This window comes from Antechinus flavipes, chromosome 1 (genome assembly GCF_016432865.1).
Source record: "Antechinus flavipes isolate AdamAnt ecotype Samford, QLD, Australia chromosome 1, AdamAnt_v2, whole genome shotgun sequence".
Taxonomy (NCBI): Eukaryota; Metazoa; Chordata; class Mammalia; order Dasyuromorphia; family Dasyuridae; genus Antechinus; species Antechinus flavipes.
Genome location: NC_067398.1, coordinates 118765554 through 118778753, shown reverse-complemented (window position 1 = coordinate 118778753; position 13200 = coordinate 118765554). Strand labels below are relative to the sequence as shown.

The 13200-nt window shown below is 35.1% G+C and overlaps 1 protein-coding gene across 2 annotated transcripts in view; it reads left to right on the top strand.

The window, feature by feature from the left end:
- PRLR (prolactin receptor) overlaps positions 1-13200 on the top strand; it is a 201685-nt gene that overhangs the window by 183679 nt on the left and 4806 nt on the right. For both annotated transcript variants that reach the window (XM_051989686.1, XM_051989693.1), the window contains exons 4-7: positions 1611-1743; positions 4406-4575; positions 11327-11496; positions 11988-12129. In XM_051989686.1, coding sequence (XP_051845646.1) covers positions 1611-1743; positions 4406-4575; positions 11327-11496; positions 11988-12129 — 615 coding nt within the window. The remainder of the gene's footprint in view (positions 1-1610; positions 1744-4405; positions 4576-11326; positions 11497-11987; positions 12130-13200) is intronic.

Below are 13200 nucleotides of genomic sequence, written 5' to 3'. Positions count from 1 at the left end.
CAGGCACATTGTAAATGGTGGTAACTTTCCCACCAACAATCATTCTTGTTCCTATAAAGGCCTTACCCCCACCAATGCTGCTTTTCAACAACTTAACTCCTTATGTGCATATCTTCATTTTTATCACCATTTATTCATTTTTCAATGTTTTATGTTTACTCCCTGAGCCTTACAGGGTCTCTGTAGACCATCATTATCACCCCAGTTTGAGAAGTGCCCTACCTTAGTTTAAATTCCACCCCTAGAATTCCTGTCCAGATCCCTGAAAGTCAATCTGCTCTGAAACTGGCAAGATTAGAGATGAGTCCTTGAATATTAGTTGCAGCCCCCATAGTCCCTCCATTAGCTCTATATTTACTTCTATCTAAATAGCACTGAGGCAGTGGTACTTATGGAACTGTCTCTATTTGGCAGATTCTGGTAGAATACACATCACCCATATTTATGTGGCACACATTCCAGGGGTCCTCAAACTTTTAAAATAGGGGGCCAGTTCACTGTCCCTCAGACTGTTGGAGGGCTGGACTATAGTAAAAAACAAAAACTTTGTTTTGTGGGCCTTTAAATAAAGAAACTTCATAGTCCTGGGTGAGGGGGATGAACGTCCTCAGCTGCTGCATCTGGCCTATGGGCCATAGTTTGAGGACCCCTGACTGCTCCTTAAGGATAACAAGGTTTACCTCCTTTCTTTTTTTAATGTGTCCCTAGCTACCTAACATACCTGAACAACAATTAAGTGCTTAATAAAAGCTTGTCAATTTGATTTACTTTAAGATTTAAAGTACCACTTTCATAACCACCCTATGAGGTTGATGAATATTATTACCAACCTTTTACAAGTGAGCAAACTAAAGTTCTGAGGCAAAGGATCAAGTCTATAAGCCCCTTCTCAGAATAAAAGAGGGTGTTTTTTCAGAATAATGTTTCAGAAAACAATTTTATGTATTATGTTGAATTGTATTCACGTATTATATTGAATTATATTGAAAAACTATATTGTATCAGAGTATTTTTTAAATTGTGATATATAGTTATCCCTTCCACATTGTGACTTTTTCCCATTATGGTTTCCCATCATATGAAATTAAATGGGAATTTTTTAGGAGTTTTGCAAAAGCCACAAATGACACACAAAAGCCAGCAGAAAAACAAATTTTACTTAAGATTGACCTACACATAGCCAATGACAGAACACTTAACCCAAATTTCATAATAAATTACTATAAATACTCCATAAAAGAAAAAGGGAAAAAATCAAACTTCTTCTCTGATATGAAGAGGGCCAAAATTTTTTACTTCATTTTCCAAATTGGAGAGATGTATGCCCTGTTTCCTACAATGTGGAAGGTATAGCTGTAGTTCATACAGCTATGATACCATGAATTTTCCAAGGCAAAATCCTTTGGGATATCCTGCTCTAAGAGGTAAAGCTCATGGTTACATTACTAGCAAAAACCAAAGCCAAGTTGTACAAACCCAGATCTCCTGACTCTGAATGCAGTGAGTGTAGTTTGCATTGTCTCCTATAGCCCAACTAGATCTGCTGAGGGTATAAATGATATGAAAAGTTTCATAGGATATAATAATGATATCAATTGGACTTTCTCTAGGACAATCAGCCCCTGGAAAGCCTAAGATCGAAAAGTGTCGTTCTCCTGAAAAGGAAACATTCACTTGCTGGTGGAAACCAGGATCAGATGGAGGAATTCCTACCAACTATACTTTGTTTTACAGAAAAGAAGGGTAAAAATGTTCCATTTTCTTCTCATTTATTCTAGTTAGACTTAATCATACTCGATTCAAATATAATCTGGTGGTTGGTGGGATTACCAGAGTAAGCTTTCCTATTTTCCTGGATTGACAAATGTTTTATATCCATATTTTCCTGCCCAAGTTCTTGAGATTTAAATGCATTTAGTATTTAATATTGTCTGTCATTATATGTTAGTAAAGACTATTATTAGTAATGTTGCTTCAAATATGATTTGCTCAGAAAATGCCATTGCTGTACTTCTATGGACTTCTTTGGGGTGTTTTGTGCCTTTTATCACTACACAATTTTCTCCTTTCCAAAAATCATTATTTTCACATTGCTAGGGTATATAGAACTCAGTTGCATTACCTATGTAATCATGGTAATGATAATATATCAGTATGCAATAATGGTAATATGATAATAAAGGGAATTTGGATTTTCAATGTGATTTTATATTCAGGGTCAGAAAGCGGGCTATGAAGAAGGTAATTTAATACTTCAATGAATTTGTAATCTCAAGGTAGAAAATAAATACTTGTTAATTGAAATAAAAATTTAATTTAAAAATAAATGGGACAGAAAAAAGTTCTAATTTCATCCCATAACCAAATGAGGAACTTGAGTTTATGAACAAGATTCTGAGGTCACTTCAACAAGATGATTCAATCTTAATATACTGATATAAGAAAAAGTTGGAGAAAAAAAATGTTTGAAATTTTATTATTTTAAAATCTAGGAAACCTTATTATATATCTATAACAAATGTTCTCCATACCTATTTGCCATCCTGGTTTCTTACTTTCCTCTGGATTCTTTAGTTTGCGTCTATCTTTCCTAAAATACAGTGATCAATACTTTAGAGCCACAAATGTGGTTTAATGGAGAATGAAGGGAAACTAGTTCTTCCTTTGCTCTAAATATTATGCTTCCCTTAGTGTAATCTTAAATGACATTGGTTTTTTGGATCACCATTTCATGCAATTGTCCTGTCCTAAACTTGCAGGCCACTAAAATCCCCAGATTATTTTCAACAAACCATTGTCTAACCAAGCCTGCCCCATTTATACTTGTGAAATTGGCTTTTTTAATGCAAATGTAAGACTTTACATTTATACCTATTAAATTTCATTTTATTTTAATCATCTCATTAATCTCTTTTTGGATCCAAATAGTAACTCCTTCAAGCTTTGTGTCATCTGCAGACTTGATTTCTATATGTTAATCCATACTCTTTATGTCTTCTATACCTTCCAAATGATTGGGGGGAAAAGTTAATCAGTTCATAGTGAAGTACTAATCCCTTGGGCACTAAACTAATGATCTCCCTCCAAGTTAATATCAACCCATTAATGAATATGCTTTTAGTCAGATATTCAGCTAGTTTGAAATTCAACTATCTGTACTATCATCTAATATTTATCTCTCTACATAGCCTTGAGTAAGAAACTGTATCAAATGCCTTTCTGAATTCTTACGTATCCAATATCTACAGTATCCCCTAATCTGCCAGTCTAATTATCCTGTCAGAAAAAAAAAATAAGGTTAGTGTAGTATGACCTATTCTTTCTGGAGCAAGATAAAATGAGATAACATTTTTTCAAACATTAAAACATTATATAAATATTAGCTATTAATATTTCTACTGCTATTATTATGAAGCTATATTGCCTTTGGTACTTATTGCCTAAGTGCCAGGAATAGAAATCAAATTTACCTATTGATTATAGTTTATGTATATATATATATATATATATATATATAGTTATTTAAAAAATAGTAAGAAGGTATATTCTATTAATTATAGAATATACCTTCTTACTATTTTTTTAATAATATCTGCAATATCTGCCCTGATCCAATCCTGTGTTCTCAGGATCTTTCAGAGATCACCAGTAATTGCTCAACAGTCACACATGCCATTTCTCTTGATATTTAAGAAATGGTTTGTCTGGGGAATGGGAGCAATTTGAACTCAAGGAGGATGGTTAGAAGCTGTCTGTCCATCCTTTTCTTAAATTTCTATTCCTTGCTAACTATTTTTGTTCTCTTTTCCAATCTAACCATCATTCACCTTAGAAGAAAAAAGAAAAAATATGAATCTAGTAATTCAACTTCTCACTATTATCCCTTATTATCATACCATCCACCCCAAGAAGAAATTCTTTTCCTTTTTTTGATCCTTCTTTTGCCCTCAACATGAACTTTAAAAAACATAACCAGTTTTTGTTCTCTTCAATATTTATCATCAGTTTCTGCATATTCTGGTCTTTGTCATTCCTGACACAATTCTTACCCTGCTTTTATACTCATTCCTTTGCTTCCTTCTCCATAATCTTTCTTAAACCTAGATTTATCATTGATTTTCTTGTGTATTTGCATCAGTATCTGTTGGCAGTTTTATTTTATTTCTCTCATCCATTTATTTCTACTTTTGTCAACTTCATCATTTCCATTCCATTCCAATCCCACCCTTCCCAGAACTATTTTCATTCTTCATTCCTCCTCTCTAGTCCAAAAAGCATAGCTTTTACTCTGGCCTTTCCTTTAGAACACTTGATTCCCCAAAGCCAACATAACTTTTTTAATTAAAAAAATTGGAAACACAATTCCGGGATTATTTTCTTAACTTTTTTTGGTTATTCCTTTCAGAGAGTCACTCACCCATGAATGTCCTGACTACAAAACTGGAGGTCCTAATTCCTGTTATTTTAACAAGAAGCACACCTCTATATGGATGGTCTACATCATCTGGGTCAATGCTACTAACCAGATGGGAAAGAGTATGTCAGATCCACGTTATGTGGATGTGACTTACATAGGTAAGAGGGGAAAATGTTTTTCAAATTGTCAGCTAACAAATTCTAATTTGATTTTGTTAACCTCTATAGATATCCCCAAATAGAAAGGTCAGAATATATACATGATACTTGTCATCTGAAGATAATTATACTATTTCCATTTACTTACTATTTGTTTGCTGTGCACTCTGGTGAGAGATAGACAGACAGAGACAGAGAGACATAAAGACAGAGAGGAAAAAATTAATTAACTGGGAATGCAGGATTTATCAGCTAATGAAGCAGAGTCTGCCAGTAATTGGGAAGGAAACTTGGGAAGGATCAGGGGAAACTGTCCTGTCATGGAAACAGTTTTCATAAAGATACTTTCCCAAGGAGAGACTGTATAGACAAAATTAGCAAGATTCTTCTAAGGTCTAGGGCAGGAAAGAGTTATATTGCTAAGAATTTAGTTTGTTTTTTTTTAAAAAAGGAATGTCTGTCAGTTCATAGAGCATATCTGAGCATGTATTGACTATGAAAGATTGGCCTTTTTGAGTAGGTCTAGTATAGTTTGAAACCATTCCTGGCCCTTGAAAGGCAAGAGGCAGTAGAGGACAGATAATTCTGGAGGCTACTGATGCAAAGGCAACCTGGGTATTGGATTAGTTACCATCATTATGATTCCCTCCCATAGGAAGAGGACATGGGTCTATGTAGTTTCCAAACTGATATCTTCAACTAGGAATGAAGATACCCCCAGGAAATTCCCCTAAGAGTTATTCACTATAATTAAGAACTACAATTAGTGGCACATCATTCTGTAGCATAGAGATAGAGGAATTTGGTGCAGAAGGAAAGGGGCAACTGGGTTTGAAATTTCAAAGAAAGTCAAGGTTGTAATAACTTACCAGTCAAGTGGCCTACCTAGTAATGTCAAGAGGAGGTCGAATAGACAAATAGTGATGCCATTTTAGTGGAAGGAAGACCAGGTAAGAGAACTGATCCACTGTCCTATTAGTACTAGATTGAGCCTATGACATCAGATATTAATATGAGAGGGACCAATGTACCAAAAGGTCCTGCCAAAAGCCAGCATTCCTGCTATGACCATGAGTAGTTCCCCTGCAATCTTGCTTCCAAAGAGGAGCAGATCTCAAGATAGAGGCACCATCATCCTGGATTTATACAATGCTTCAGTGCTGTAGACCACTTCTTACAAATGGAATACCTGACCCACATGACTGAAGTTCCATTCTGTATATCAAAAAATGGAGTGCTTCCAAAAATATTTTTGTGATTGAATTCAGCAGTTTTCTGATTCACAAAGCATCAGATAGGGGGTCACATTTATAACAAAATTCTGGAGATACTATCAGAAAAAAATGAATAGTTCAATTATTCCCTACAACAGTATGCCTCCCACGGGTTATCAATTAAGTAAAAAGGATAAACCAGGAATTTAAACAGTTTCTATGTTGTTTCCAATTATCTACAGCAGGACTGGCTGCAATACTTGCTTGTGGTTGGATTTGTCCACATAAAGACAATCAACTCAGTGTCTGAATTATTGTGATAATTCGAACAGTCACTTTTCCATGTTACATCAGGCTATGCCTTCATAGTAACCAAACAACAAACATTTATTAAGAAGCAACATGGTGTAAAAGATAGTTATCTGGCCTTGGAGACAGGAAGAGCTGACTGGGTTCAAGGTTTTCCTCTGATACTTGTTGGTTGAGTAACCTGGGCAAGTAGCTTAATATTCCAATATTCTAGATCAGTTGTGTCAAACTTAAGCAGAAAATAAGTCCACTAATTCTTGCATAAAGATCTCTGCGAGCAGCATACTAGTTTTCAAATATGATATTTTCTATGTTTTATAATATTTTTATATATTTTGTTTAAATCAATTATTTTTAATTAATTTGTTAATTAATTTTGTTAATTATTTTTAATCTGGTTTGAGCTACATGCTGCCTCCCTGCCCACCTCAAAACTAGAAAACTCCCTAAAACTATAAATTATAGAGAAGGTGCCAACCTGCACTAGTAAACCAAGTTTTTGTCATCTATGAATTATTTATACTAGTGAAATCATAGATATAGGACCTATCACTATCCCTATGTGCCAAGTACTATGCTAAGTGCTAAAGAAAAAAAGACAAAAGTGAAATGAATAGTCCCAAATCTCAAGGAACTTATATTTTACAGGGAATAATATAGCATATACAAATATAGATATATACAAAATAAGCACAAGGTTATCTGGGTTGGGAGGAGAATAAAGGAAGACAGAATGGAGAAAAAGAAGGAAGGAAGGGAGGAAGGAAAAGAAAGAAAGGAGGAAGGGAGGGAGAGAAGAAAAAGGGAGGAAAGGGGGAGAGAGAAAAGGAGGGAGGGAAGAATGAAGAAAAGAAAGAAGGAAATAAAAACCAAGTAATATGGTAAATAGAGTACTGGTCTTGAAATCAGAAGGATTTTTGTTCAGATTCCTTCTGTTGACATTTTCTAAGTGTGATCACATGCAAATTACTTCATCTTGGAATTATGAGAAATGACTTAATCTGCATCAGTGGAAAGAGTTTCCACACAAGTCCTTGTTATAGTAATAATATATTGACATAAATCTGCTAAGAAAATAAGCAGCAGAAAGTCCATTGTGTAATTTTGAATGATCTGTGCCCCCATTCATAAAAATAAGAAAACTGACTATTACGGTGTGTTCAGATTCTCTTTCAAATGATGTAGACTTTGCCTAATATTGTCTTAAGTGAGGAGCAGTTTTAACAAGGAATGATAAGAACTCATAGCAAATATAAGGCAGACTTTTAAATCTACTTGTAATTTTTCCCTTATAAATAATCTTTGAAACATCTCTCTCCTTTGGCATGGCATAGTTTAAAAGTTATTTTCTTTCTTTGAAATAATTCCCCTTTCTCACTCAGCTCTTTTTTAACATTTTCTAAATTTAAAGTTTTGAGTTCTAATTCTATACCTCCTTTTCCCTCCCCTCCTCTCTTTCTAAAATAGTAAGCTATCAGATATAGATTACATATGTATAGTTATGCAAAACATTTCTAATTTTTATATTTTTATTACCAATTTTATAAGAAAGCTTGAATAAAAGAAAAAAATGAAAGAAAGTAAAAAATAGCATGCTTCAATCTGTATTCAATCAATATTAGTTCTTTGGCTAAAGGTAGATAGTATTCTTCATCCTCAGTCCTTTGGGATTTTCTTGGATCATTGTATTGCTAAGAGTATCTAAATTCTTCCCTCATCTATAAATCTGACAGATAAACTATTTCATGCTCTCTTAATATGTTTATCATATTACCCTTTATGTGTAAATCATGTACCCATTTTGACCTTATCTGGATATACAGTGTAAGGTGTTGGCCTATACCTAATTTTTGCCATAATGTTTTCCAGTTTTCCCAGCAGTTTTTGTCACATCCTGAGTTATTATTCCAAAATTGGATCTTTGGATTCATTGAATACTAAATTACTAGGGTCGTTTACTGTAATATAAATTGTACCTAATATACTCCACTGATTCACCATTCTATTTTTTAGCCAGAACCAGATTGCTTTGATAATTTCCCCTTTATAATACAGTTTAAGATCTTGTACAACTAGACCACCTTCTTTCTCATTTTTTTCATTGATTCCCTTATTATATTTGAATTTTTGTTCATCCAGATAAATTTTATTATTTTTTCTAGCTCTACAAAATAATTTTTGAGAATTTGATTGGTATGGCATTGAATAAATTGATTACTTTAGGTAGGATCATCATTTTTATCATATTGGTTCAGCCTACCCAGGAGCAATTAATATTTTTACAGTTGTTTAGATCTGACTTTATTTGTGTGGAAAACATTTTATAATCATATTCTTATGGTTCTTGGGAGTTTGTCTTGGCAGATAGACTCCCAAGTATTTTATATCGTGTACAGTTATATTGTACAAATTATTTTAAATGGAATTTCTCCATCTCTTGCTATTGAGCTTTGTTAATAATACAGAGTAATGTTGATGGTTTATGTGGGCTTATTTTGTATTTTGCAACTTTGCTAAAGTTGTTAATAATTTCAAGTAGTTTTTTAGTTGATTCTCCAAGATTTTCTAAATATAACATCATATCATCTGCAGTAAGTGATAATTTTGTTTCCTCTTTATCTATTTCGGTTATTTCATTAAATTTATATTCCTCCTTCTTCAGCTATAGTTAACATTTCTAGTATAATATTAAATTATAGAGGTAGTAATGGACATCCTTACTTAACTCCTGATGGCATTGAGAAGGCTTCTAACTTATCCCTATTACAAATAATGCTTACTGATGGTTTCAGATAAATATTATAGCATTTTAAGGTAAATTTCATTTATCCCTATTCTCTCTAGTATTTTTAATTGTAATGGGTGCTACTTAGCCCTTGTCTTAAAAAGTCCTTTTATTACTATTCTTGATTTTTTTTTTCAGTTCAGTTCTATTGTTTGTTCGTTGGTCTTGAAGAGGACCATGACATCAGAGAGGCATGTCATGAAATGCAAGTGAATTGGATTTAAGTGAGGGAAGCAATAACTGGAGACTGGGGCAATGAGGTGGCGCAATGGATAGAGCACCAGCCCTGAAGTCAGGAGGACCTTACCAGGGCCCTTCCTCTAATTCTCTTAGCATTTGCATGAATACCAGTTGACACATAGCTGTCCATTGACTATTCCTTAGTCTTACCCCATGACTAGCATCCATCTTTCCTGGTCATGCATCTCTCTCCTTTTTACAGTTTCTTCTGTGAAATTCCTGGTGCAATATATCCTATTGTTAAACCTGCCATGTGCCCCTTTATTGTTCCTTGCATCAGCTTCAACTGATGGAAAAAATTCTTCAGAAACTATGGTATTTTATTATTCCATTTAGTGCATTTCAACATGGGTTTCAATGTTCTTCCTTTTATCCAACATGGTTTTCCAACATTTTAGTTAACTAAACAGTCTTGTAATAGGAAAGAACCACCAATGCCCCATGTGTACTATCAATGGATGACAAATTTCCAAATATTTACCATACTATGCTATCATTCTAAATTGACAATGGACAACTATATATCTATTTTTTTTAAATATCTATTTTCTATTTAAATTTTTTTTAAGCCTGGTGAAGCTTACACAAGTGGTTGATTACTATTAAAAGCTGATGGCAAGATTAATGGTTGATTGGCCACCAACTACTAGAGAATGATGGTTCATTGGCCACTGGATAGTGAATGATTTGGCTATGACAACCAACAAAGGCATGTACTAAGGATATGGTAGTGCTGTATCAGTGGAAGGAATTCTCCCACTGATAATACCTTGAATCCTTGAAGTATAAACATAAGTACAAGTAAATTAAATATACTTAACAGTAAAACTGCACTGTGCATAATTTCATTTTCCAGTAATGATTCAGGAAGCACTTCAGAAATTGGTTGTGCTCCAAATGTCATCTGAACATCAGTGACTGTGTTGTGTCATCATGCCCGTGACAAGAGATTTTCTTGCTACAATGACAAATAATGAGACAAATTTCCAAAATCATAATAGCAAATGTTTCATCATGGTCACCAAGACCCAGTGCTGTCCTTAAAATTGATTGTTTACCACTAGCCAATTTGGATTAACTCATTGGGCACTGGGGTGCATGGATAGTAACCAGAGTGGCAAAAAGTGTCTGAATTGTGATACTACTTAAAATGGTATCACTTGCCTTCCATGTAATATTACATGACACAAAGACACCATGTAACTTACCACCTGTCCTCACATTTCCAATATTTATAATTAAGTTAAAGTCCATAGAGAATCTAAAAACATGTAATACTCACTACCATCTGCCTTCTTTTCCACTCTACTAGTTCCTACTGAGGCAGAGGGGACTCTGCACGATTGAGCATACTTTTGAGATACTTCTCTTTGTTTCCTAGTTTGTCACAGAATTCACTGCCAGGTGATCAGTCCATCACTGCTGATAAGCTTCTCTGTATTTTGCTAAATTGGCCCTACCACAACTATTTCAATCCAACAGCATTTCTATACAAAGCAAATGCAAATTTTATATTGGAAAATAACTTTGAGATGTTCAATCCTGGGAAATCATCTTGAGAGTTACTACAGCATGAGAAGGATCTAAGCATTAGGATGATCCAAAAAAAGTAAATTAAATCTGAGCTTCTTTTCATTCACATTTTCTTGTCACTTTTATCATGGGTCAGTCAGTCAATAAACATTTATTAAATGCTTCTTGTGTCAGGGATTATACTAAACTGTTGTGGATGCAAAAATAGGCAGACAACCTCTGCCCTGAAGGAGCTCATAATCTAACACTGAAAGACACCATGAAAAAGAAGCTGAAAAGGTAGAGGTGAGGAGATAAAAAGATGAAGTTCTATAGCTGATTGAGAAATTATGAAATGACTGCCTGAGCTCCTTCCTTGAATGGAGAGTCTGGAAGGAGCTCTTCACTATATACCATCCACTCTCTCCAAGCAGAGAAACAGAGGGGCCTTAGAGGCAGAGGCTACTAATGAGATGAAAGTTTGATGAGTCAAATGATAAACATAGTGTTTTAATTACTTTGCTAAGCATTAGTAATGGTAACAAGTATCAGACACACAGTGCCTGGTTTCCAATCCTGTACACAGGAAAACTTCTGTGCACAAAAAGATCACAAACAATCCAGGGGAATAAACAAAATACCAAATGTTCTTTCCTTGCAAGTACTAAAGAAGTTTCTTTAATGTCTACAGTGGAACCAGACCCTCCTTTGAACTTAACTGTAGAAGTTAAACAACCAGAAGATGGAAAACCCTATCTGTGGTTGAAGTGGTCTCCACCTGCCATGGTTGATGTTAGGTCTGGTTGGCTCACACTTCAGTATGAATTGCGACTAAAACCTGAGAAAGCAGCAGAGTGGGAGGTGAGTCATTTTTGCCAGGATCTTTCTGTTTCAGTATTTGAGCAGCCACTGATAAACTAGATTTAGCACCTTAGTCCAACATATTTGGATGACAATGTGAATCATTTCTATTAGCTTGAGCAAATACAAAATTCTGGGTTTTTCTCCTATGGACATTTATTAATGTGCTCAGCTTTCCCCCCTTAGCTTCTGAATGCTACTTCCCACGGGGCCCAGAATGACATAAGCCAGTTCCATATTTGTATCTTCAGAATCCCAGTTTTATTTATCCACTATTGATGCCAATTTAAGGATATGATTTCAAAATGGGGAGAAGGGGAAGGGTGGGTACCAAAGAAGGATAGGGTGACAGGAAAGAGCAGTCTTGGATTTATAATGTCAGAGACTTCCTGAGACCAATTATGAGGACTACTCCACAAATAGTCAAGAACACCTCAGACTCTTAATAGCAAAGAGCTGAAGTGACTCCTATTTACCATGTTCCTCTCTAGACACATTTTGCTGGTCAGCAGACACAGTTTAAAATCTTCAGCTTGTACCTGGGACAGAAATACCTTGTAGAGGTTCGCTGTAAACCAGACCATGGCTCTTGGAGTCAGTGGAGCCCTCAAAGTTCAATTCTGATACCCAGTGGTAAGTGACCTTGGAGCTCTTTGTCAATCATCCCAATTCAAATAAAGGTAGAATTTGGAGGTAACGGTATCTAGGGGGAAAAGAGAAGAGAAGGGGACTAAAATTCTCTGAACCCAATACAAGGACAAACTGAAGGGCACCATTGCTACTTGTGTGATCAAACCCGAGACTTGGTTTCTCTAGTAAAGCTACCTACAAGTGGTATGTTTGGGAGATGTGGAAGCAGGCCTTCATGTCCCAGTTAATGCCTGCTAGTCCATCGTCCCTAAAGGGCCTAGCCAAGAACATCTCTCATGTTGTACAGCCCTAATAGAGGGAGCCCAATTAACTAGGGCAAAGTGCTATGAAAAAAGTTTCTACAAAGTTCTACGAATACCATCTTTGTTGTTGTTGAGTCTATCATATCCAACGCTTCATGATCCCATTTAGGGTTTTCTGGGCAAAGATACTAGAGTGGTTTGCCATTTTTTCTCCAGTTCATTTTACAGATGAGGAAATTGAGGCAAACAGGATTAAATGACTGCTGGTAAGTGACTGGGACCATTCTGAACTCAGAAAGAAGAGTCATTCTGATTCCGAGTCCAGGGCTCTATCCACTGTACCATCTAATTGCCATCTTAATAGTCTCCAAAAAACAAGTATGGAAATAAAAATCAGGATCCTATAACCATCCTTGTGTAGTGAAAAAGAGCAATGGATCAGAATGGGAGGACCTGAGTTATCATTCTGGCTCTATCATTAAACTTTGTGTCCTTGGACAAAGTCATTTGATCTCTCTAAAACTTAATTTCCTCATCTGGAATATGAGAGGATTAAATTAAATAACCTCACAGGTCCCTATAATGCTAATATCCAGTAATTTTAAAATGCTGTTGGAATCAAAATCCTATGAAATTTACAATTTACAGAACTTTGATATTTCCCATCCTTGCCTTTAAAGAAAAACAAAACAATTTTAAAATAGAATCTCTGGACATTGTTTCCTCCAATCTGTCTCATTTCTGTAAGTCCTCCCATTCAGAGGAACAAGTAAAAAGGAGAGGAATAAACCTATCCCCCGTGTTTAGAGGT